Below are 26,392 nucleotides of genomic sequence, written 5' to 3' on the forward strand. Positions count from 1 at the left end.
ACACTGTATTGACGGAAGTGCTCACTGGGGTTACCATAAGTCAGCTCATATGAAAAATCTTTTTAAAATTTTTAAGATAAAAAAAAAACAAAAACAAATTAAGATAAAATGAAACAACAAACCATAAATGAAAATGAACTGAGTACTCTAAACAAACTCAAACAAACGAAATAAATTGTTGTACTAAAAGAAACAAACCAAGAAACCAAAGAAAAACACAAACAGCACTTTCTATCACCTATTTATCACCATTTGGACAGATTCGTTTCTCTGTTTTTCAGCTTCGACCTGTGTTCAGTTTTTAGGCCATAACTTTCCAACCGCAAGTCCAAATTTCACGTTCTTTATATGGTTGGATTCAGCACAGAAAAATAAAGAACCCAACGCGGACCAAAAGGCAAAAACAATAACAGAAATAAACATAATTCAAAGAAGAGAAAGGATTGAAATGCTCCCCTTGAGGCGATTAGGTCGAGCATGGATGCACTTGGAGGTCGACTTCTCCCATTGCTCCACACTTCCCATTTTTATGATTGAAGTTGCCATCTCTCTCCATTTTTATTAAGCTATCATAAATTGCTAAAACAAACACACAGACTTGAAATGGAATTAAAAGGATTAGGAAATAAAAGCTAAAATAAAAAGGAAAATCAACACCATCCAATTCCATGCTTCAAAGCAACAAGCACCAATGGGTTGTGTAAGCTGGGACTTAAACCCAGTTCTCTTGCTTGTTGGGCAATTGTCCTTTTCTGTTGGACTACAAACACAACTTGTCCATTAACGTCATTAACTTTAAAACAAGAAATTGTGCAGTTAAGAAAAAAAAATAAAATAAAGTAGGAAAGGCAAATAGAATCAAACAATGTTACCGATCCCCGGCAACGGCGCCAAAAACTTGTTGCTTCGATTCAGCTGCACCAAAATGGTTTCAACTGCATCCTCAACTTGTGATACTCGCAAGTGCACGAGCCGTTTGGTAGTATAGCATATGTAAGTGCGAGGTCGATCCCACGAGGATTGGTGATTGAATGATCCAATTTGTTTCCCCTACACAAAATAGAAATGAAAAAAAGAAAATAAATAAAACAAGAAAAAAAAGAAATAACTCAAGCAAATAAGTTCCCAAGTTCAATTAGATTAATGGATTGATTCTAGCTAAAGTATGATTAAGCCATGGTGTTTGGTCAAAACCTTGTGTTCCTAATTCCCTAATTTGATCATTTGTTGTCTAACCTAAAACTAAGCATTAGGAACCCATTAAGTATAGAAGAACATTTTAAACAACCAAGTATGTATCTAATCCCTGTTGTCGAATGTCCATACATACTCTTCCTATCCATAGTTCAATTCGAATTAAAGCATGGTGTCTACTCTTAATTCAAACCAAGATAGCTAACTTGCAAGCCTAAATGGTGATCAATCATTCAAACTAGCATATTAACTTATAAGCATAATGAATAAGAACAAAAATCATAATTGAAACTTGGAAACTAATTAAACTTGAATACTTAAGAAAGAATGTACATTACAAATAAAAGTAAAGTAGAACTTGAAAAACTTAAGGAGAATTTCAGCACAAATATTTCATTACAACAATTGAAAACTAGAAAGGAAACTAAGAGAATTTGAGGGAGAGAAGGGAAGGGAGCTCTAGAGAAGTGTTTGAGAGCTCCCCCCCTTGGGGTGTGTTTTGAAGCTTGAAGGCTTCTCTATTTATAGGGCTAAGAGGGAGGAACATCATGATGGATTCCCACACCATCCTTCATCTTTTGCTGCTGCACCTCAAGCATCTTCACATGGGTTCAAAGGTGATCAGATGTGGCTGCCTTTGCTGCCAACCCATGTGGTTGCCTTTTGGTTGCCAACCCATGTGGTTGCCTTTTGGTTGCTGAAAAACGAGTTTTCTGAACCAGTCTTGGTGTAGGAAGGCCAGAGGTTTCAAAACGTATCCAATGGTGCTCAAATTTGGATATGTTATACTAGACACCCATTGGAACAACTTCTATGAAGAAAGTATTCCCATCGGAGTAATAGAAGTGTGTGTTTTGGGCCTTGCAAGTTGGCAGCCGAACAGAGACTGGAATTGACTTCATTTTATTTCTTTGCTTTACATGCATGCACATGCTTTCTCTATAATAACTCCAGCATGTACCAACTTGCTCCTTTAGAATTTCATAGCTGGAATGCCTCCCCACTTCACTCATTATGTTGGATCCAAAGTCAGTTGCAGCATGGGTGAGGCACATGGCTTAAAGGAGGAGATAAGGCTCAAAGCTGGCAGCTGCAAATCCTGCTGAGCAAGGTTGGGTGTTGGACGGGCTGAGCACTCCACAAATGTCCAATTGGGCTGAAATTTGGATATGTTGTAGTAGACACCCATTGGAACATGTTTCATGAAGATCTTCACCTCATTCGAGCCCCATAGCATGCTGATCCAAGGCCAAGAAGTTGACCTACGAAATTGGGCTGGAAAGGGGTTGTAGCCAAAATGTGTTTGTCTTTAAGCTCATATTCCTCATATGCCAATCAGCCATTAACATGCATGGATTGCATCAAATTTTATCTCTTGCTATCTTAACCTACAAAACACACAAACATAGGTAAGTGACTCAAAATAAAGAGAAACTAAGCAAAATCACTAAGTAAAGAAGGCATGCAAGTGTATGAAATTATGGACTTATCAAAATAGAAAATGAATTAAAAGCACAAGTTTAACTCAATAACATAACCAAATCATAAGCTAGAAGGGTACAAAATGATATACAATTATGAACCGATCAGCTTGACAGTAGGAGGAAATGAACATTTCAAATTCATTGAAAATACTAAACTTAAAAAGTACAAACCACAACAATCGACACTTATAACAAAACGGAAACAAAATCCCACGAAAATAAAATCAGAAACGAAAAACCACAACAAGGGACAAACAAACTTCCATCTTTAATTTTAATAGACCACTTGTACCCCAAAAGTTTGGAATGCTGTTTAATCGACATAACAAATGAAGCTGTCCATGATCTTCGCCACAACCTCCTTGGAGTCTCTCAACTTCTTGATACTCTTATTCAGTTTCTCACGCTTCACCGCAACAGCAGGCGACTCCTCTAACATTTTCTCAATGCCACCACCGTAAGGACCCATCAACTCATTAACAATCTCAGCTTCCATTTCCTTGTTCACCAGGTTGGATACAGACAGCTGCAAATGCAGCGCCATACAGTCAACAAACCTCCTCAAAACAACCTTCCAATAAGCAGTCATCCTCATTTTCAGATCAAAAGCTTGACCTAACACTTTAGGGAACTGCCTCAAAACACCAACTTCCACCTCCCCAATACCTTCTATAGCTACAACAGAAGGCCGTTTCTCATCATTTAACACCCCATCTATGAAAGCACTCTGTTGAGACATTAGCCTGTTCCATTCAGAAACATACTCCAGATCACATGTATAATCCGTAAGCTTCTCCATGTCCACAATTTCAATAATCCACTTTATCGACCTTTCTTTCATCCTGGCCATCAGATTATGTCCAGCTCGCCTCGCATATAGTTGAAGCTGATAATAATTATCCGAATGCCTCGTCAACACAGAAATAACCACTTCCTCAATGTAAGTCCAAAACTGCTCCACAAACCCAATTGGTATGCTCGAAATTCCCCTCACCTTTCCCTGCAAGATAGTGAGAAAAGCATTGCGAGGAAGAAAATTCGGAAGACCTATACCTTTCACTTCCTCCAATACCTTGATCTTTTCAACCAAGAAGTTATTCTTCGGGTCACTTTCATCACATTTGTGAAGTGCATCTGAGTACTGATTGAGCATCTCAACCAATCTAGCAGTGCAATGCATGCGCCTGTCTTCAGAGTACTCTTCAAATTCCCCTCTCAGAAGAATCTTCCTAAGAGATTCTTTGGCCAAACCAATGATCTGCATGAAAGCTGTCATGGCCTCAGCAACAGAGGAAAGATTCTTCGGCATTTTATTCAGTTCAGAAAGGGAGTAATTCAGCTTTTCATTGATCTTCTTCACTATTTCCGGCAAGTTTCTTGCTATGCTGTTAGCTTGAATTTGCACCAACTTTTGCGCCAAAACAGGAATACCGACAATAGATTTGTCGATCTTCGACAGAAGAGGATGACACTGAAATAGTTCATGAGCAATGGCCCGTGCCTCCTCATATGTTTCATCTCCAATGCGGTTCCTCACACAGACATAACCAAGTCCGATGTTGACATCATCTCCCGTGACCTTCTCGAGCAGTCCCTCAGGTGCCTTATCAGCTTTTGTAACCACAGCCAGCGTCCTTTCACCAGTCTTATCCACACTCTGCGACATCCTAATCGATTCACAGGTGGCAAAATCGACACTGGCAGACAACACATTCAGAATGATACTCTCCTCTGGCTTTATATACTCCATGATCATGTCTTTGATCTGGTCATAAATATTTTCAGGCTGACCATGAACTGGGACCCTAGTGATCCCAGGCAAATCCACCATAGTCAAATCGGGAACACCATTTTTCTTCACTAACAGCGTCAATGGGGTGTTAGAAATTCCCTTCCCTCCCCCTGCAATAGAATTAGTTGCCTTAACAATATCGTCACAGATGTTGTCTTCATCAGTACTATCAATTGTGCCATTGTACTCCAAGGAAAGCTCTGGCTGAGGGCTTGAGTGGTGCTGCAGCCTCATTATCAGAGGTACCCTCGTGCAGATACCTTGACCCCGAGGGAGGCTGATGCCAGCCAAAGATTCGAGGACACTGGATTTTCCAGATGATTGGTCCCCAACCACCACAATTGTGGGGAGCTGAATGCCTTCATCCATTACCATCAAGTTACGGAGCTTGTCAACCGCATCGAGCAGGGGACGGATTTTGTCGTTGTAGGATGACACAATAGGAGCACAGTTGATAGGTACCGCATCTTCTGGTACCGGAACCAGTGCAACTGAGCCTTCACCATTTAAAATTGCAGTACTTGGTTTTCTCTTGGAGGCAGTAGCTTGCTTTCCTCCTCCCATATCTAAATTGTAGCAGGCAAAGAGTTGAAAGAAATAGAGAGCGAGACAGAGATTGAGAGGGAGTGAGAGTGAAGATTTGTTGATCAGAATAGAAACGAGACAGGTTATTATATAGATACGTTTTTCATGAAACTAGCTATTCATAATTAATTCTTCAACCACACCTCTGGACAATTCCAAATTCCAAATTAATATTTATTCTTCGGAATTGGAAAATGTATCAAATATCGTAAATGATCAAACCATATCCCCATGCGTCTCTGGACTCGTAAACGTTTCGCAAATCATATCCCATGCGTCCTTGGAGTTTCAACCTGTGCAATTATTAAGTATTACGTGCCCTTTGGTCTTTCAACATTCATGCATTTATCAGTTTCTGCACTTAATATTTCGAAGTTTCCTCCTACAAAAATAAATGTTCTATTCTGTGCTTTATTTATAATAGTAGACTGCAGAATACAATTTAATATATATCTAAAGGGATTTGAGAAGTCCAGACCTTTTCCATTTTTATTTACCTCGGCAAGATCCTCTGATTCGACCAACCGTAACAAAGTAAACAACCCAGCAAATAATCTACCGGACTTAATACATTAATCCTTAAAATTTAGAGTAATTTAGATTATAATTTGTAGATATTACAAATGGAAGAATGACACTTACACACACTTTTTTTTTGTTTGGTCACACACGCACATCAGTTACACACCTAAAAAGCCTTTTTGCTACTATAATTCTTGGGCTAAAAGGTTTTATAGGAGGCCCAGGGGCCTTTGCTACTATAATTCTTGCAAGAAAAAAGTACATGTTAGTGATTTACGGGAAAATATGAAATTAATTATTCTAAAAAGCATTTAGATTTTAATAAATAGTTTATATACATATATACATATAAAATTATCAATCTTTGAACGGAAAAAAAATGGAAAATGAGTTTTGTTAAAACATTTTAAAACCTGAGGGGATGTTTGTATAATTTTGAAACCTCATAGAGTTTCCGAACAATCCGAAAAAAAAGAAGAAGAATAGAAGTACAATTTTAGAACAGGAAGTCGAAAGTGAAATATTGAAAATTGTAGATCAGAGATGAAGAATATAGTTGGACTTGAGAAAGCACCTGCGAGAAAGGAGAAAATGAATTTGATTTGATTTTTTGGCAGATATGCTTTGGTTTTTTGGCAAAATCTGCTTTGGTTTTTTGGCAAATCTGATTTTTCTCTCTCAAATCCGTAGTATAAAGGTAATATAGGTATTTCATACACACAAGTAAACTGAAAAATAGCTATTAAATTGAAAAAATCCACAGCTGTCGTTTTTTGTGTTTTTTTTGGATCTGTTTATAATTTTTAAATGGTATATGATTTCTTTATAAGACTATGTCTAAGATTGGGTATATAACTAAATTTGTATTTATTTTAGAGGTTTTAATTAGTTTTACGTACGTAATGCCTAATTTAGAGGCAAATTGGAAGAAAGGCTGAGGATTTAGACGATAGGAGGAACAATGGCAAAAAAAAGAGTTTATATCCTTGATTTTCTGAAGGTACATTCAGGTTTAAATCAACAGTTTAGCCTAATTCTTAATTATACATTGGTTTTGCCTTTACTTTGTACTCTTCAGCATGGGTATTATTGGAGTTTAAAATGTCGCATCATATGATCTCTCCATAATCATCCAAAACCTTATTTCAAATTCAAACCCTATCCCGGTCCCTGAGGCATTCCTCCCAAACTCAACTCTTCTCTTCTCTTCTCCTCTCTCTCTCTCTCCCTCCCAAATCATCCAAAACCTTATTTCAAACCCTAATCCCCGTCCCTGAGGCATTCCTCCCAAACTCAACTCTTCTCCTCTCTCTCTCTGTCTCTCTCTGAACACCTCAAAACTTGTTCACCCACCGACAATGGTGGACCACGATTGCAAAGACTTGGATATGGGGTTCTCTCTCTCTCTCTCTCTCTCTCTCTCTCTGTGCCTCTGTTGTAACACTCGTAGTTGTTTCTGTGTTTGTGTATATGAATTTGACCCTCAGCAACCCTCTCAGGTTAATTATTTGTTTTTATGCAGATGTGAAGATAAGCCACTAGAGCCAGAGAATGAAGTAAGGATTCAATGCTTTCTGTTTACTGTAATCTTATTTATTAAATATCTGAATTGAAGTATATAGGAAAGAAACTTAGCATACAGTATTAGTTATGTGTATCTTAATTTGAAAGTAAGAGTTGCTGAAGAAGAATAATGGAACAATGTACAGGGAGGTGCAGATGGGGATCTGGAGAGTATAATCTTGGGTACCCGTGCTCTGCAGATCAGGTATTTGAAATTCCTAACCTTACTTTTCTGTCCAAAAATTGATTTGGTTTGTTAAGTTTTGGCTCTGACCGATCACAAATTTTTAATCTTTGGATGAGCAGAATGAATACCCCTGTGATGGTTGAATTGGAGGGTGAGACTCACCCACCTGAGGTAACATTCCCCTAGAGCTAGCTATAAATACTCTATGCTTTATGATTTAATCCCTTGTAAATCCTAATGTAGCATATAGGTGAATTGTAGATTTAATCAGATTAGCAGAAGCGAAAACAAAGAAAACAGAAATTAGATGAATAAAGATAGGTTTGGAATCACTCTAAGGGTTTCACACCCATTCTTGGCATCACACCAAGGGTTTGGCTTCTCACCAGAATTTCCATCTCTCGAAAATAAACTTTTACTCTATAACTCAACTATCCTCCAATGAATTACATGGGTTATTTATAACAAATCCTACTTAAATCAGGACTTAAGAACCCAATATACAAGGACCTAATTTTGTGAAAATTGACTTTCTAGCATTTTCAAGGGAGGGGGACGCTAAATAGCAAATGTATTTGATGCAGACATCATTGACAAACCTTTTAATAGAGTCTGGAGCAGATTTCCTTCTTTGTTGTTAGTTTCCTAATTTATTTAGTAGTTTCCTAGGTTCCCTAGTTTTCTGGATAATTGCTTTCTTCAGTACTCATGTGAGCAATATCAATAAGAGGTAAAACTGAAGGGCTGGAACTTATAGGGCTATTACATCTTAAAACAAAAGTGTGGATAATGCTGTATATTCCACGATTGCTACAGAGATTGCCAGCAACGTGTCCAGTAAATGCAGTCCAGATAGCGGCAACCAAAAACAAAACTAAAAACTAAAAACTAAAAAACTAAAAAATTGATAGCTGGTGTGTTGCATAAGGGCAAGAGGACCAAAAGTACTGTGTTGTGAATGTGTATCCTGATAGCAGCTAATTGAACACAAATGCAATGTTGATTTACAACGGATAACATGAAATCATGCTGTGCATAAAAAATATATGATTCTGGTAGTTACAGAGAATATCAATGTCAAATAGTAATGTCTCTAAAATCGAAAAGAAAGTGCATGATTTAATCCTTCCCCAATTCAATGAATGCACATTAGGCACTGTATAATTAATTAATGTTTGTAAGTCAGTTTCTTGCACATAGGAAGGCTAACTATACTTACGAACAAAAAGAGGAAATTAATTTTGGAACTGGAGGACCTTTTCTTGGTAATTAATTTTGGAAGAGGAGGACATGCTGGATAGTATGGAAGCATGACTGTAAACGAATGGTGTGAGTAATATATGTTTTTACTATTTTAGTTTAATCAATTGTGGTTTGTCTGTGTCCCTCTCGCTCCCTATGAAGTGTACGGATCAATGGAGGAGTTAGTTAATCAATTGTGTATGTAGTTGCTTATACATATAGTTGTGGGTTCAAAAGAGCTGCAATGAGTAAATATAATGGTTAAAATTGAAGTAATAATTCCCCAGATTCGACAAAGGTCACATTATAGGTGGCTTTACGGTTTTCATTTTACTTGTATTGGCTTTGTTTTGTCTCATAGGGAATACCTCTGTATTGCCACGTCTTGTCACTCTGATAGTCATTTTAAGTTACATATGAAAAGAATGTATGTAAGTGAGAGTTCCAATTTCTCCCAAAATTATACCCTAGATATTGTTCCCTTATGCTACACTAGCATAATCTCTTTTATTTTGAATTGCTTAGGGGTTGTTTGATAACAATGTCACTTTTTTAATTTCAGTTTTCATTTTCACTTCTTTTGAAAATTGAAAATTGAAAATATGTTTGGTAACTAATTTTAGTTTCTAGTTTTTTTAAAAGTGAAAACTTATTTCAAAATGAGGCCCAATTTTGAAAACTCCCGAAAATCAATTTCAGATTTTAGTTCACTTTTCACCTTTCATTTGAAAACTCTCATGTGCAGCCTCTCTCTCTCTTCAAAGAAGGGTTACCCTGACATAGGTCTGCTTCTGGTATTTGATTACATCCATTAGTTTGTAATGAAATCAATGCAGACTTTGATGGTTTTTAAAATGACTGTTCATATACCTGTATCTTTGATGGCTATCTTGGTGATCATGGTGTTGCTTTGTCTTAATAATATTTTCGCTGGTATTTGTGTTAATCATGCTGAACGTGGATGTAGTAGTGGAGGAAAGGCTTGGATGCCAATGTATCTTGAGGAGTTCAAATTCTTATTATTAACACTTTTTAAATTTTGCAGGATAGGAGTTCTCCAGCAAGTGCTTTGGAGATAAGGAAAATTCTTGATGTTCTGATGCACGCATCACAATGTCCTTTAGCTCCTGCATCACAATGTCAGTATCCCAATTGTCGTAAGATTAAGGGGCTTTTCCGCCATGGAATTCAATGCGAGGACCGTGTATCTGGAGGATGTGTTCTCTGTCAGAAGATGTGGTATGTCCTTCTACTTCATGCTCGAGCTTGCAAAGAATCTGAGTGCCATGTGCCACGTTGCAGGTTTGTGGATTTAACTTTTTTCTACTATGAGCTTTCAACTTTATCTCTCCTAGTTTTCTCTCCCGACTCCCGCTTTTTAAGGGTTATACTATAGATTCTCCTAAATAAATATGCATGCTTTCAGCGATTTAAAGGGACATATGAGGAAGCAGGAGCAGCAGAAGTCTGTGACGGAGATGGTGAGCGAATGGAGGTTGTGAAAGCAAGTTTGTGTGACTTTTTTTGGTGGCGTTTTAGAAGATGGTAGGGAGTTAACTATATCACAGGGGTGCGCCCATGTTGTGTAATAATAGGGGTTTCAGACTAAAACGAAAGACAATGACGTGGATATACAAACAAATGCCAACTTTATCGTGTACACATTTAGAAGTATATACGTATTGCATGTTGTACAATTTACAATTTCGTTAAAATGCGTGTACCTCAAGATCCTGATGATGAAAATCTACAATATGTGGGAAGCAGTTCAAATATCCAATTGAGATTGATGTGACCCAAAGCCAAAGGAGAAGGATTGTTATGAAGGAGGTGCCTCATGCAAGCACACTAAAGGTATCTTCTTGTAACCAAAATTGAGACCTAGAATTTAGAAACGGGCCAAGGGGGTCTTCTTGTAACCCAAATCGTTCCCTTGGACTGAAGGAATTTTTCGGGGTGATCATTGAGAGTACATAGGCTTAAATCCTTGAACCTCATCAATTTCTTGTATTCTTGTCTGTTCGTTTTTTTCTTTGCATGGTGCGTTTATTTATGAGTAATGCTACTCGTAGAGCATCCACAATGGGCTTCCTAAACCACTTCCTTAGACAAATTTTAGGGAGGAATTATAAAAATACACTCCAACCATGCTCCCTATCCACCTCTTAAAATATGAAGTCCTCTAGGAGCTCCTAAATCTAAGGAGAGAGAAAGGATTCCTAGTGGCTCTCTATAATTCAATGCTGCTTTATTTAATGAGTATTTCAAACCTTTATTTAATGCTAACTATATATATATTTTTTTAATAGAGATTGACCAATCAAAGAAGAGTTATAGCATTTATGACTCTCCAAATTAGGGAGTATGGTTGGAGTTGAAATTTTTTAGAGAGCTCCTAAAATAGCTTTCTTATATTTTTAGCTAAATTTTAGCTAAGAAATAGAGAGCATCATTGTGGATGCTCTTACCATACCATCTTATGTGGCAGATGAAGCGGCTAGCCACATTAATTAAAAAGTGACAATAAATTATAAAAGAAAAGAAAATGTTAAATTAATTTTAATTGATGTGGCTATCCATCTCATCTACCACATAAAGTGGTATGGGAATGTGGTATCCCCATTCCACATAAGTGCCTTCAACTTTTAGGATTAGTTTCCATCTGGAATAATGTTATGTTGTGTTTTTCCTTTTATTTTTTACCTCAAGTCCCTTCCAGTATTGTACTTTGCAATTGTAGGCTTTTTTTTTTTTCTTTTTTCCAACAGCTAAAGATGGGCCTGAGCTGCTGTAAAAAGAGCAAATGAGTGGAGTTGCCCTTGTGTCTAAGTTAAAGAATTAGACCCCAAGAGTGCTTCGAAAGGTTCGTGGAGCTTTAGGAAGCACTTTGGTTTCCTTCACCAACAAAACCAACAGTTGCTTACAGATGAATATTTTGGCTTGGCTTGAAAAGCTTGTGGCATGGGAATTGAGCATTCATGAGTTTAGCATTAGAGAGAGAAGGCTTGTATTTCCTATGAGAAACATGGGTTCAAAAGAAAGGGGAGAGGGAATTTTGATAGGATTTGTTGAGGGAAGAGAGGAAATAATGAGGGTGGAAGAATGGGTGGCTTGAGCAAATCTTCCAGCGGCTTGACGAAAGCTTCGTCACACTCTTGGGTGTTTTACTAGAAGAGAAAAGAGGAAGAAATAGAATAAGAGAGTTCGAAATTGAAAGGTTCCAGTAGTGAGAGGGGATGCTTGCTCTTTCTGGATGTGGTGATTTGCTGGGTAGGAGATGCCCGCTTTCATAGGCCCTGGAAGCTCCTCTTTCCCAAGAAACCTTAGTTGGTTCTTCCCACATCTGCCAAGTCTCCCCCTCCATTCCTTTTCTCTTCCTTTGATTCATCCCCATTTTGTGAAATCCCCCTAATCCAAACACATAGAGACAATATTTTTTTAGAGCTCTAGAGTTTTCCCGTAGCTATCCCTGTGGCCATCTCCTATCTCTGGCAATACTCCCTCCTTCTTTCCTCCCTTACTTTATGGCAAGAGTTGGTATGGAAAACAGATGGGTAAAGGTGTTGGTCTGAAGAGTGTTCTTCTCCCAGCAGCCTGCACACGCAAGTATCCTTTGGTTTTACAGATGGTTTGTCTTGGGTTTAGCTTTGGCCATGTGCTGGAGGCTTCCTGAGATATTTTTCTAAGTTGTTGGGCCACTTCCTAAGGTAATGGGCCAATCTACTAAGGTGATGGGCTAATTTACTAACGCGATGGGCCACTTTTCTCTCTTTCATGCTTACCCACATATTTGGGCTCAAGAAATGGGCTCGAGTTTTGGGGCTCCCAAGCAGCCCAAAACTTCCACTTCTGGCTCATCAATGGGTCTCGTGAGTGCTCGTAACCATCCATATCACAACCCACTCAGCAAGCTCAGGGCATTTGCGTGGCTTGGGCCCACTTAAGCTTGTAGGGTGGCTAGGTGCAAAATAAGAGTTTTCCACTTGGCATTGCATGTTGTTTGGCGTGCTCGTGCTCAAATTTTATCGCATTGTAAAGGGCTATGGTCGAGTCAAAATGACGTTTTGACGGGATAATAAGCATGGGTTCATAGAGCCGGTACATTTTATGGGCTCGTTACAACTCTTGGCGTGACGGGTTACATATTTGCTTGGCGTGGCACGTGGACCGTGACTCGTGCGAGCGCATACAACGAACTTTTGCGTACACAAATCTGGTTTCTTCTCAGTAAGGTGTCGCACTGGGCCGAGAATATATTTGGACATAGCCTTGGATTTTTTGGGCCTCAATAGCAATCTACTACTTCAAAATATATATCGTCCATGAGAATATGAGCTGATAAGCATAAGGGGTATCTCTCTTGTTTCTCAACATGTGATTGACTAGTTCGCCAAATGTTGAAAGACCAAAGAGCACAACCATAAGGTGTGATGCGGTTGGCAAACTGCCACCTTTAGCTGGCAAGCTATTTGGTGCCTTAATGACAGGGGTTCAAAATCCATTGGAAGCACTTTGTAGCCAGGGGCAAGCCGAATCCTGAGCTGTGATTAATCCCACCATTTGGATGTGAGGACACTTCGTGGTATTTACCAAAAAAAAAAAGACCAAAGAGCACGGTGCCCTGCTCAGCGGAAAATCATATACTGGTTTGTTTGTCATTGATTACTTGAATGAATATCATTTATTTAAAATTTGGTAAAATGTTTCGAGTCCAAAGAGTACGTTATTTTTTTGGTAAACTGGCGGCAAAAGTTCAAGAATCAAATAACTGCTAATGCCAAGATGGGGAAGACTAAAAGAAGAGCACATGTTATATATAGCAGAAAACTAAAATAGTTGTCATTTTTACATTAGATTAACATTTACTTGAATTAATAATTATTTTGTGTAAGTTTTGCTAATCATTTACTATTATAGTGACTGTTCGATCACAATTTACTATTCAAATGACCGTCCATGTCCTTCAATTTATCATGGAAGTATGCTCTCCATATATGTGATTGCACAATTATATATACCTAGTTTCATAGGAAACAAAGTTATACTTCTCCTACGTATCCTACACTTTGAAAATGGGAGGGGTAAAGCAGAGTTCTATTGCCTCAAGCTTAAGTGATGAAGGTTCACTACCATTTGTTCAATCAAAACAACAATAGACATCACCTCTCTCTCTGCACCTATTGTGTCTTCCTACAATCACAAAATCTGTCCTCTGCTTGATGCGGTTAACAAGCTCCATAACCTAAATGTGATGAAGAAAAACATCCAACTTCCCACCATTGTAGTTGTAGGGGACCAATCCTCTGGTAAGTCCAACGTCCTTGAGTCCTTGGCCGGCATCAGCCTTCCCTGCGGTCAAGGTATTTGCACAAGGGTATCTCTGATAATGAGGCTAAAACAGAGTTCCAGTCCTCAATCAGAGCTTTCCTTAAGTTACAATGGCAGAGAGGACCGCACAGATGAAGAACACATTTAAGAGGATATTATTAAAGCCACTAATTCTATAGCTAGCAGTGGTAAAGGAATTTCTAATACCCTATTGACTCTGACTGTGAAAAATAATGGCGTCCCAGATTTGACAATGGTTGATTTGTCTGGGATCACTAGAGTGCCTGTTCACGGCTAGCCGGAAAGTATTTATGATCAAATTAAAGACATGATCATGGAGTATATAAAGCCATAAGAGAGCATCATTTTGAATGTGTTCTCTGCTAGTGTTGATTTTACTACTTGTGAATCAATTAGGATGTCATAGAGTGTGGATAAGAAGGGGGAGGGGACTCTTGCTATTCTTACGAAAGTGGATAAGTTACCTGAAGGGTTGCTTGAGAAGGTCATAGGAGATGATGTGCACATCGGACTTGGTTATGTGTGTGTGAGGAACCAGATTGATGACAAAGACAGACACATGCATTGCACAGCTTGGTTGGTTGAGATGTTGAATCACTACTCAAATGAATAATAAACAACAACCAAGCCCGTACAGGTGCACGTACAATTTTTTTGAAGTGTCCAGCCAAAGATCCTCCATGGTTTTTTTCTTCAGGATATAAAAATTCAACCTATTTTACCGTTACAACGGAGTAGAGCGAGGCAATGGAATATCAAATCTTCCAAGTATGAGAGTCTATCGTAGTAACTACAACAATGACATGAATCATAATGAGAGATTAGGATGATGGACGTCGATGTATATATAGGCGAAACAATTGTTTGTCACACATATAAAATTCAAATCTCATGTATAAGTACGAGGGAAGATGAACAAGATTAACTTGGTAAAAAAAAAGTATGTGATTATTAGGAAAAACAAGATTGGGGAGAAGGATGTGGGTGTTATAGACACTTCTAAGAGTGAAGAAGATGACTTATGGGGATGGGGCCAGAGAAGAGCGGAGATACGAGCTGTGCTCAAGCGGACCAATTTTCTGCGTTTTGCCACTCGAGTGCGTATTAGTTCCGCTCGAGTGGGCGTTGCGGTTTTCAGGTTTAAAACTAGGTTCGCGCTTCAGTTCGTCATCCCCCCTCATTCCGATCTTCTCTTCTCAATTTTCTTCGATTTTCACTCCCCAATCTTCCCACTTTTTTGTGCCAACGTGGTCTCTAGAGGTTCTCCCTTCGGCTTCCTCACTCTAGGGTTTCACATTGGGAATTCATTCTATCCCGTCGAAATCACTTGTCATTACCGAATTGTTCTCTTTTTTGACAGTTCTTAGTCTTTCCGCTTTGGTTTGAGGCCATCCTTTACGGAACGTTGGGCTCCAAGTTCAAATTTGGTCTTCAAAAGGTAAGCACTTTGTTTGTTCTTCATATTCTTTTGAATTCTTTCGCATTTAAGACTTATTACTTGTTTGTTTTTGTATTTTTCATTGCTCTGGAATTGATTGGTTTCGGATTCCTTCCTACATTGGTATGTTTTCTCTTCTCTTTGTGTTTTTGGTTCTTGGCTATGATTTTCTTTTTACCTTTGGTGTTGGGCATGTCTTTTTGATTTGATTTTCTAGTTTTGTTTTATTGTGGTGCTATTATGGTTTGTTTTTGTTGTTTGGATTGTGGTTGATTTGGTCTATAGACTTTGTTTCACCATGTCTCATCGAATCAAGCACAAAAAAACAGCAACCATTAAGAATTGATTTTGTATTACCTACCTCCAATGTATAATAAACAACAACCAACGTCATACAGGTGCACATATAATTTTTTTGAAGTTTCCAACCGAAGATCCTCCATGGTTTTTTTTTTCTTCGGGATATAAAAATTAAACCTATTTTACCTCTACAATAGAGTAGAGCTTGGGATGGTGGACGTTGATGTACATATAGGCGAAACAATTGTTTGTCACACACATAAAATTCAAATCTCATGTATAAGTACGAGGGAAGATGAACAAGATTAAATTGATAAAAAAGAACTGCGATTACTAAGAAAAATAAGATTGGGGAGAAGGATGTGGGCTTTACAGATATTTCTAAGAGTGAAGAAGATGACATATGGGGAAGGGGGAAGAGAAAAGCGGAGATATGAGCTGCGCTCGAGCCCTAGATTTCCGCTCAAGCGGACCAATTTTCTACGTTCTACCGCTCGAGCGCGTATTAGTTCAGCTCGAGCGGGAGTCGCGCTTTTCAGGTTTAAAACCGATTTTGCGCTTCAGTTCGTCATCCCCCCTCATTCCGCTCAAGAGCAGCTCGTACCTCCGCTCTTTTCTCCTCAATTTTCACTCCCCAATCTTTTAACTTTGTTGTGCCAACTTGATCTCTAGAGTTTCTCCGTTTTTTTTAAACCCAGTTTCTTGCTCTTTCACCCAAATCTTCGGCTTCCTCACTCTAGGGTTTCACATTGAGAATTCACTCTTTCCCGTGGAAATCACTTGTCATTACCGAATTGTTCTCTTTTACGACGGTCCTTAGTCCTTCCGCATTGATTTGAGGTCATCCTTTACGGAATTTTGGGCTCCAAGCTCAAATTTGGTCTTCAAAAGGAAAGCACTTTGTTTGTTCTTCACACTCTCTTGAATTCTTTCGTATTTAAGACTTATTTCTTGTTTGTTTTGGTGATTTTCATTGCTTTGGAGTTGATTGGTGTTGGATTCCTTCCTATATTAGTATGTTTTCTCTTCTCTTTGTGTTTTTGGTTCTTATTTATGATTTTCATTTTACCTTTGGTGTTGGGCATGTCTTTTCGATTTGATTTTCTAGTTGTGCTATTATGGTTTGTTTTTGTTGTTTGGAGAGCGGTTGATTTGGTCTATAGACTTTATTTCGTTATGTCTCGTCGAATCAAGCACAAGAAAATAATAACCGTTAAGAATTGTTTTGTATTATCCACCTCCAATGCATAATGAACAACAACCAAGGTCATACAGGTGCATATACAATTTTTTTGAAGTTTCCAACCGAAGATCCTCCATGGTTTTTTTTTTCTTTTGGATATCAAAATTAAACCTACTTTATCTTTGCAACGGAGTAGAGCTTGGGATGGTGGACGTCGATGTACATATAGGCGAAACAATTGTTTGTCACACACATAAAATTCAAATATCATGTATAAGTATGAGGGAAGATGAACAAGATCAACTCGAAAAAAAAATAAGTCTGCGATTACGAGGAAAAACAAGATTGGGGAGAAGGATGTGGGCTTTACAGAGACTTCTGAGAGTGAAGAAGATCACTTATGTGGATGGTGGTAAAGAACTCAAAGGAGTATGTGGCGGCTGCTGGTGATGATGGAGAGTTGTTAAGAGTTAAGGCGGAATTGAGGCGAAAAAAGCTAACGTTCGGCAACTTCAAACTTCCCTGCAAGATTGTAAGCAAGCTTTTTTATTGACCGCGAGTAAGTTGATAGAAGTGGAGGCAATGATTGAGAAGAGGCTCGCACAATTAAACTTGAATTTGAAAAAGGATTGAGAAGAGGAGGTTTGGACAAAATATGTTTTGGGTATATAACAATGATGCTTAAACCGAAAATTTCATTGATTTTTTGGGTATATAGTGTAAGACTAATGTCATAGCTTCTTTAGTTGTGGGATGTGATGTACAAATTCCTCAAATTTTTGAGGTACATCATAAAAAAGGGATAAAACAAATCTTAGAGAAGTATGTAGTGATTGGTAGTGGAGCTAAGTATGCTTATCCGTTATTCGGTAAAACATATGTAGAAGGCCTATCCTGTGCCCAGGGCATGGTATTAGCTAAAAATACTATTGTATTTAGTGTCTTAAATGATAGGTTTACTGGGGGTGAGATTAGCAATTTTCACATTTATGAAAATGGGCATACATAACTTAAGAAAGAGAAGTTATTGGATCTCTACCTATGCGACTTTCAAATGCATTAAGTTTCGGATGAGAGTGCAATATACATTGATATTCCATTTATTGCGTCATGAACTAATGATTTAATCCATGAGATGACGAAGGATGATCTGAGAAAATTAATTAGCTGGTAAGTAAAATTATTGATTCACTATACAAAACTTTTATTCAATTTTTTATATGATTAATTTTTAAATTGAAATATTCTTAATTTTGTTGCAGTGATACCGAGTTAGAAACCTATCACTGTTTGGGTGAAGTAAGTTGGTTAGACATAACCTATCACTTATTTTGGGATTCAATGAGAGGTCAAGATTCGGCAACTAAATGTTATAAGGTGCTACGTCAAAATTATTCAAATTTTGATGAAATAGGGCATTGGGTATTAGATGATGATAACCTCGGAATGTGGTTGAAAGTCGATGAAGAACAACAAATTGTTTCTTTTGTATGCGAGGAATCAATAGAGATGCTGAGTTATATTTTGAAATATAACCCTTTTTATCCTCGTGCATATGATTAGTATAAACAAGTTTGAGACTTGTCCTAGATAAAGGCGCATAAACAAGTTTGAGACAAGAAAAGAACAATCGTTCAGAATTGATTTTGTATTACCTACTTCCAATGTATAATGAACAACAACCAAGGTCATACAGGTGCACATACAATTTTTTTTGAAGTTTCCAACTGAAGATACTCCATGGTTTTTTTTCTTCTGGATATAAAAATTAAACCCACTTTACCTCTGCAACGGAGTAGAGCTTGGGATGGTGGACGTCGATGTACATATAGGCGAAACAATTGTTTGTCACACACATAAAATTCAAATATTATGTATAAGTATGAGGGAAGATGAACAAGATCAACTCGATAAAAAAGAAGTCTGCGATTACTATGAAAAACAAGATTGGAGAGAAGGATGTGGGCGTTACAGAGACTTCTGAGAGTGAAGAAGATCACTTATGTGGATGGGGGTAGAGAACTCAGAGGAGTATGTGGCAGTTGCTAGTGATGATGGAGAGTTGTTAAAAGTCAAGGCGGAATTGAGGCTAAGAAGGCTAACATTCAGCAACATCAAACTTCCTTGTAAGTTTGTAAGCAAACTTTTTTATTGACCGTGAATAAATTGATAGAAGTGGAGGCAATGATTGAGAAGAGGCTCGCACAATTAAACTTGAGTGTGAAGAAGGATTGAGAAGAGGAGGCTTGGACAAAATATGTTTTGGGTATTTAACAATGATGCTTAAACCGAAAATTTCATTGGTTTTTTGGGTATATAGTGTAAGACTAATGTCATAGCTTCTTTAGTTGTGGGATTAGATGTGCAAATTCCTCAAATTTTTGAGCTACATCATAAAAAAGGGATAAAACAAATCTTAGAGAAGTATGTAGTGATTAGTAGTGGAGCTAAGTATGCTTATCTGTTCTTCGGTAAAACATATGTAGAAGGCCTATACTGTGCCCAAAGTAAGGTATTAGCTGAAAATACTATTCTATTTAGTGTATTAAATGATAGGTTTACTGGGGGTGAGATTAGCCATTTTCACATTTATGAAAATGGGCACACATAATTTAAGAAAGAGAAATTGTTGGATCTCTACCTACGCGACTTTCAAATGCATCAAGTTTCGGATGAGTGTGCAATATATATTGCTATTCTATTTATTGCGTCATGCACTAATGATTTAATCCATGAGATGACGAAGGATGATCTGAGAAAATTAATTAGCTAGTAAGTGAAATTATTGATTCACTATACAAAACGTTTATCCAATTTTTTATATGATTAATTTTTAAATTGAAATGTTCTTAATTTTGTTGCAGTGACACCGAGTTAGAACCCTATCACTGTTTGGGTGAAGTAAGTTGATTAGACATAATCTATCACTTATTTTGGGCTTCAATGAGAGGTCAAAATTCGGCAACTAAATGTTATAATGTGCTACATCAAAATTATTCAAATTTTGATGAAATAGGGCATTGGTTATTAAATGATGATAACCCTGGAATGTGGTTGAAAGTCTATGAAGAACAACAAATTGTATCTTTTGTATGCGAGGAATCAATAGAGATGCTGAGTTATATTTTGAAATATAACCCTTTTTATCCTCGTGCATATGACTAGTATAAACAAGTTTGAGACTTGTCCTAGATAAAGGTGCATAAACAAGTTTGAGACAAGAAAACAACAACCGTTAAGAATTGATTTTGTATTACATACCTCAAATGCATTAAGAACAACAACCAAGGTCATACAAGTGCACATACAATTTTTTTGAAGTTTCCAACCGAAGATCCTCCGTGGTTTTTTTTTTTTTTTTCTGGATATAAAAGTTAAACCTATTTTACCTCTGCAACGAAGTAGAGCTTGGGATGGTAGACGTCGATATACATATAGGCGAAACAATTGTTTGTCACACACATAAAATTCAAACATCATGTATAAGTATGAGGGAAGATGAACAAGATCAACTCGATAAAAAAGAAGTCTGCAATTACTAGGAAAAACAAGATTAAGGAGAATAATATGGGCATTACAGAGACTTCTGAGAGTGAAGAAGATCATTTATGGGGATGGGGGTAGAGAACTCAGAGGAGTATGTGGCGGCTGCTAGTGATGATGGAGAGTTGTTAAGAGTCAAGGCGGAATTGAGGCGAACAATGCTAATGTTCGGCAACTTCAAACTTCCTTGTAAAATTGTAAGCAAGCTTTTTTATTGACCGCGAGTAAGTTGATAGAATTGGAGGCAATGATTGAGAAGAGGCTCGCACAATTAAACCTGAATTTGAAAAATGATTGAGAAGAGGAGGCTTGGACAAAATATGTTTTGGGTATTGTTGTTAATAATATGTTAACTCGCAATTGTACGGGGCAATTAGTAGTATAGCAAGACAAGTACGAGGTCGTACCCACGAAGACTGAGAAGTTAAAACTAGTTATGTACTTAGATTCCCAAATTCAAGAAAGTAAGAGGTTATGTCTAAAACAGAATTTAAAACAAGAGTGGTTGTGATTGTTGAACAAAAGAAGCAAAATGAAATTTCAAACAAAAACAAGTAAACAAATGTAACAAAGAGTGGTTTTAAGAGTTGGAAAACAGATTTTGAGACTAGGGCATTCGAATCACCATAACAATTCAATTCTGGGTTATAAAGATTCAAGTAACAAGTCTAATTCAGATTCAAAGATTGATTCTAGCTAAAGTATGATTAGGCCATGGTGTTTGGTCCTAACCTTGTGTTCCTAATTCCCTAATTTGATCATTTGTTGTCTAACCTAAAATTAAGCATTAGGAACCCATTAAGCATAGAAGAACATTTTAAACAACCAAGTATGTATCTAATCCCTGTTGTCGAATGTCCATACATACTCTTCCTATTCATAGTTCAATTCGAATTAAAGCATGGTGTATACTCTTAATTCAAACCAAGATAGTTAACAAACAAGTTCTAATGGTGATCAATCATTCAAACAAGCATGTTAACTTATAAGCATAATGAATAAGAACATGAATCATGAATCAAACTTGAAACTCCAAACTTATAAACCCAGAATATTCATGTTAGGTTACATCGAAGCCCTAGTTATGGATTTAGCTACTCATAATGGAAAAGAGACTTGAACAGAAATGAGAAAACATAATGAATGCAATAAGAGTAGAAAAACCCTTTTTCTGAAGTTCTTGTGGTGTCCAAGGCTTCTCCAAGTGCTTCTCCACTTCTAATGCTTCTCCAAGAGCTTCCCCACTTCTCGAAAGATGATGAAGGATATGGAGGTGATTTGGGATGAGTTTGAGTGAGTGGTGATGGCTAAGGAAGATGAAATTCGTAGGGAAATGGAAGAGAGGTTTGCTGGAGTTGTTTTGGTGATTGTTGGAGTGTTTGGGATTTTGAGAGTGTTTGAGGATGGTTGGAGTGAATTGTGGGGTTGTGAATCCTAGGATTTGTTGTGTCTTGAATGTGGAATGGATGTGGTATTTATATGGAGAGGGGAGTGATAAATCTGAATTCAATATGGCTAATGCATACAACACTTGCATTATAAAAGATGAATTGGTTGATGCACTTCAGCAATAAATCCCACCAGCAGCCCTAGCTCATCTTCATGTCACCATGACCAAGCCTCCAACCAGCTACAATAGCTCATGCCTAGCTCACCATGACCAAGCTTCCAACCAGCTCATCCTGAGGTCAGCATGACCAGCAACTTCAAGGGCTTACAACTTGGGCTAGGCTGAATCAAATGAAGACTTTAAGATGTCCATTGTGAAGTTCAGAATGTGTATGATCCAACCACACAAGTATTGGCCCAATCCAAGCTCGGAGGAGGAAGTTAAGGCCGAAACAAATTGCTAACTCAGTTTGCTCGCTGACAAAATCCATCCTGAGCATGGTTCTGTGTTTGCTAGGTGACGGACTCCAGATTTATCCAATGGGGCTGACTTTTGGATATGTTATAGTACACACCCATTGGAACAACTTTCATGAAGAATGTTGCCTCATCCGAGCTATGTAGGTTGCTGAAACAAAGCTTGCAATATGACCTACGGAACTGGACTGGCAGGGGGCTGTAGCCAAAATGAGTTTGTCTTTAAGCTCTTCTTCTCTTCATCCAAATTAGGCCTTAACATGCATGAATTGCATGAATTATGCTCTCTTGCTCTTTTCGCCTACAAAACACACAAAGGGAGGCAAATAACTCAAAATTATAAGAAACTAAGCAAAAGAAGTAAGTAAATTGGGCATGTATATGTATGAAATTATGAGCTTAACAGGTATATAACAATGATGCTTAAACCGAAAATTTCATTGATTTTTTGGGTATATAGTGTAAGACTAATGTCATAGCTTCTTTACTTATGGGATGGGATGTGCAAATTCCTCAAATTTTTGAGGTACATCATAAAAAAGGGATAAAACAAATCTTAGAGAAGTATGTAGTGATTAGTAGTGGAGCTAGGTATGCTTATCCGTTCTTCGGTAAAACATATGTAGAAGACCTATCCTGTGCCCAAGGCAAGGTATTAGCTGAAAATACTATTGTATTTAGTGTCTTAAATAATAGGTTTACTAGGGGTGAGATTAGCCATTTTCACATTTATGAAAATGGGCACACATAATTTAAGAAAGAGAATATGAAAAGTATAAACAAGTTTGAGACTTGTCCTAGATAAAGGTGCATAAACTTCAGGTTAGGATCGAATTCATTATTCACCATGAATTTGCTTTCTATGAATCTTAGTCTTTGTTTATGCAATTATATGGTTGGTTTTCATTGATAATATCTTAGTATAATTTTGTTGGTTTGAATGCGTATGTATTAGAAAGTTGTGAACTCCAAGCTCCTTTATTTTTTGTTGGTTTGAATTCCCGAAAATAGAAGAATTTGTTAAACACTTGCCTATAATTGGTTGAATTCCAAGCTCCTTTATTATTTTGTTGGTTTGAATTGGTTGAATTTTTTGAGACATAAGAATATGATAAATACCCGCCTATGTAATTGAATTGATTAAATTGTTTGATGTAGTTTGATGATGATGACGATAATCCACTGCAATCTTCCACGGAGGTTGAGGGAATGGGAATGGAGGCCTTCTTTGATAGTTTTGGGAAGCATTGGTGTGCCCCGTTTGTGGGGTCTCTCTCATAGTTTTCGTTTAGTGGTGTAGTGTGTTTTGAGTTGGACTTTTATGTTTGTTTATTGTGGTAGCCTAGGCTAGCTAGTCTGTTTTTTTTTATTTTTTATTTTTTATAGTTGGATTTTTCTCATAGTTTCTGTTAGAGGTGTCGCCGTTATGCTTGTAATATAGCTTTGATGAGATGTGAAAGGAACAGTTAGAATGTGTAATATGGCTACTATTGATTTCTATGCCAAATTAACTGTTCAATTCACTTTTGTAATCTTGATACCCCTTGAAAAAGAAAAACAAAATCTATTTCATAGTAGTAGTGCTTTATTTGATCAGAAAATGGTCATCATTAAGTTTGTGAAGGGAAGATGTCTTCAATTAGCAACAATTGCAAGAAAGCTTGCACTTGTTTAAGAGACCAGGGATTTGGAATTTGATATCTAAATGATTTGAATCAGGAATTTAGAATCATCTTCAATTTCTAATTTAGAGAGCTTGAGGTGGAAAGCCAATATACTTGTCCTTACCATTTTCATGATTACAACACTCACGCATCATGCATCATTCGTGTGTTGTTTATTTTTTATTTGTTTCTTGCATATAGAATATACTGAGAGGGAGTTTTGGTCCAAATTTCTCCAATTTGTTTAAAGTCAAAATCCCACACCTGGATTCTGGCGCTCGAGCGCCTGATTTCGGCTCAACCAGGCCATTTTTATGCATTATGCCGCTCGAGAGCGTATTAGTTTCGCTCGAGCGGGCGTCGCGCTTTTCAAGTTTAAAACTTGGTTCGCATTTCAGTTCATCATCCACCCTCATTCCCCTCGATTGCAGCTCGTATCTCCGCTCTTCTTTCCTCGATTTTCTTCGATTTTCACTCTCTAATCTTCCCACTTTGTTGTGCCAACGTGATCTCTAGAGGTTCTCTCTTCTCTTTAACCCCAATTTTTTGCTCTTTCACCCAAATTTTCGGCATCCTCACTCTAGGGTTTCACATTGGGAATTCACTCAATCCCGTCGAAATCACTTGTCATTATCGAATTGTTCTCTTTTTTTACGGTCCTTAGTCCTTCCGCATTGATTTGAGGCCATCCTTTACGGAACTTTGGGCTCCAAGCTCAAATTTGGTCTTCAAAAGGTAAGCACTTTGTTTGTTCTTCATACTCTTTTGAATTCTTTCGCATTTAAGACTTATTTCTTGTTTGTTTTGGTGTTTTTCATTGCTTTGGAATTGATTGATTTTGGATTCCTTCCTACATTGGTATGTTTTCTCTTTTCTTTGTGTTTTTGGTTCTTGGCTATGATTTTCTTTTTACCTTTGTTGTTGGGCATGTCTTTTTGATTTAATTTTCTGGTTTTGTTTTATTGTGGTGCTATTATGGTTTGTTTTTGTTGTTTGGATTGTAGTTGATTTGGTCTATAGACTTTGTTTCGCCATGTCTCGTCGAATCAAGCACAAGAAAACAACAACCATTAAGAATTGATTTTGTATTACTTACCTCCAATGCATAATAAACAACAACCAAGATCATATAGGTGCACATACAATTTTTTTGAAACAACTTTCATGAAGAATGTTGCCTCATCCGAGCTATGTAGGTTGCTGAAACAAAGCTTGCAATATGACCTACGGAACTAGACTGGCAGGGGGCTGTAGCCAAAATGAGTTTGTCTTTAAGCTCTTCTTCTCTTCATCCAAATTAGGCCTTAACATGCATGAATTGCATGAATTATGCTCTCTTGCTCTTTTCGCCTACAAAACACACAAAGGGAGGCAAATAACTCAAAATTATAAGAAACTAAGCAAAAGAAGTAAGTAAATTGGGCATGTATATGTATGAAATTATGAGCTTAACAGGTATATAACAATGATGCTTAAACCGAAAATTTCATTGATTTTTTGGGTATATAGTGTAAGACTAATGTCATAGCTTCTTTACTTATGGGATGGGATGTGCAAATTCCTCAAATTTTTGAGGTACATCATAAAAAAGGGATAAAACAAATCTTAGAGAAGTATGTAGTGATTAGTAGTGGAGCTAGGTATGCTTATCCGTTCTTCGGTAAAACATATGTAGAAGACCTATCCTGTGCCCAAGGCAAGGTATTAGCTGAAAATACTATTGTATTTAGTGTCTTAAATAATAGGTTTACTAGGGGTGAGATTAGCCATTTTCACATTTATGAAAATGGGCACACATAATTTAAGAAAGAGAATATGAAAAGTATAAACAAGTTTGAGACTTGTCCTAGATAAAGGTGCATAAACTTCAGGTTAGGATCGAATTCATTATTCACCATGAATTTGCTTTCTATGAATCTTAGTCTTTGTTTATGCAATTATATGGTTGGTTTTCATTGATAATATCTTAGTATAATTTTGTTGGTTTGAATGCGTATGTATTAGAAAGTTGTGAACTCCAAGCTCCTTTATTTTTTGTTGGTTTGAATTCCCGAAAATAGAAGAATTTGTTAAACACTTGCCTATAATTGGTTGAATTCCAAGCTCCTTTATTATTTTGTTGGTTTGAATTGGTTGAATTTTTTGAGACATAAGAATATGATAAATACCCGCCTATGTAATTGAATTGATTAAATTGTTTGATGTAGTTTGATGATGATGACGATAATCCACTGCAATCTTCCACGGAGGTTGAGGGAATGGGAATGGAGGCCTTCTTTGATAGTTTTGGGAAGCATTGGTGTGCCCCGTTTGTGGGGTCTCTCTCATAGTTTTCGTTTAGTGGTGTAGTGTGTTTTGAGTTGGACTTTTATGTTTGTTTATTGTGGTAGCCTAGGCTAGCTAGTCTGTTTTTTTTTATTTTTTATTTTTTATAGTTGGATTTTTCTCATAGTTTCTGTTAGAGGTGTCGCCGTTATGCT

General features: G+C 37.3%; 2 protein-coding genes and 1 pseudogene across 2 annotated transcripts; 2 read left to right on the top strand and 1 right to left on the bottom strand.

Annotated features, from left to right (window-relative positions):
- Nucleotides 1–2,991: 2,991 nt before the first annotated feature.
- LOC110773175 (dynamin-related protein 4C-like) lies at nucleotides 2,992–5,034 on the bottom strand. The gene has a single exon (XM_021977675.2). It carries the CDS (start codon nucleotides 5,032–5,034, stop codon nucleotides 2,992–2,994), a length of 2,043 nt encoding a protein of 680 aa, XP_021833367.2.
- A 1,643-nt stretch (nucleotides 5,035–6,677) lies between these two features.
- Nucleotides 6,678–10,284, top strand: LOC110773178 (histone acetyltransferase HAC1-like). Its single transcript, XM_021977678.2, has 6 exons — nucleotides 6,678–6,970; nucleotides 7,100–7,133; nucleotides 7,287–7,345; nucleotides 7,447–7,498; nucleotides 9,615–9,871; nucleotides 9,996–10,284. Exons 1-6 carry the CDS (start codon nucleotides 6,936–6,938, stop codon nucleotides 10,069–10,071), a joined length of 513 nt encoding a protein of 170 aa, XP_021833370.1. The 5' UTR covers nucleotides 6,678–6,935; the 3' UTR covers nucleotides 10,072–10,284.
- Nucleotides 10,285–13,525: 3,241 nt separating this feature from the next.
- LOC110773174 (putative dynamin-related protein 4A) lies at nucleotides 13,526–26,242 on the top strand (annotated as a pseudogene).
- The last annotated feature ends 150 nt before the right edge of the window (nucleotides 26,243–26,392 follow it).

The sequence above is a fragment of the Prunus avium genome, chromosome 7 (genome assembly GCF_965620075.1).
Source record: "Prunus avium chromosome 7, drPruAviu1.hap1.1, whole genome shotgun sequence".
In the NCBI taxonomy this organism is placed as follows: Eukaryota; Viridiplantae; Streptophyta; class Magnoliopsida; order Rosales; family Rosaceae; genus Prunus; species Prunus avium.

What these genes read in the sequence shown, in the direction of transcription:
- LOC110773178 (XM_021977678.2), top strand. Translation starts at nt 6,936, where the DNA reads ATGGTGGACCACGATTGCAAAGACTTGGATATGGG. An exon ending in TGCAAAGACTTGGATATGGG is followed by an intron (nt 6,971 to 7,099) that starts GTTCTCTCTCTC and finishes GTTTTTATGCAG; the next exon opens with ATGTGAAGATAAGCCACTAG. An exon ending in GTGAGACTCACCCACCTGAG is followed by an intron (nt 7,499 to 9,614) that starts GTAACATTCCCC and finishes TAAATTTTGCAG; the next exon opens with GATAGGAGTTCTCCAGCAAG.
- LOC110773175 (XM_021977675.2), bottom strand. Translation starts at nt 5,034, where the DNA reads ATGGGAGGAGGAAAGCAAGCTACTGCCTCCAAGAGAAAACCAAGTACT.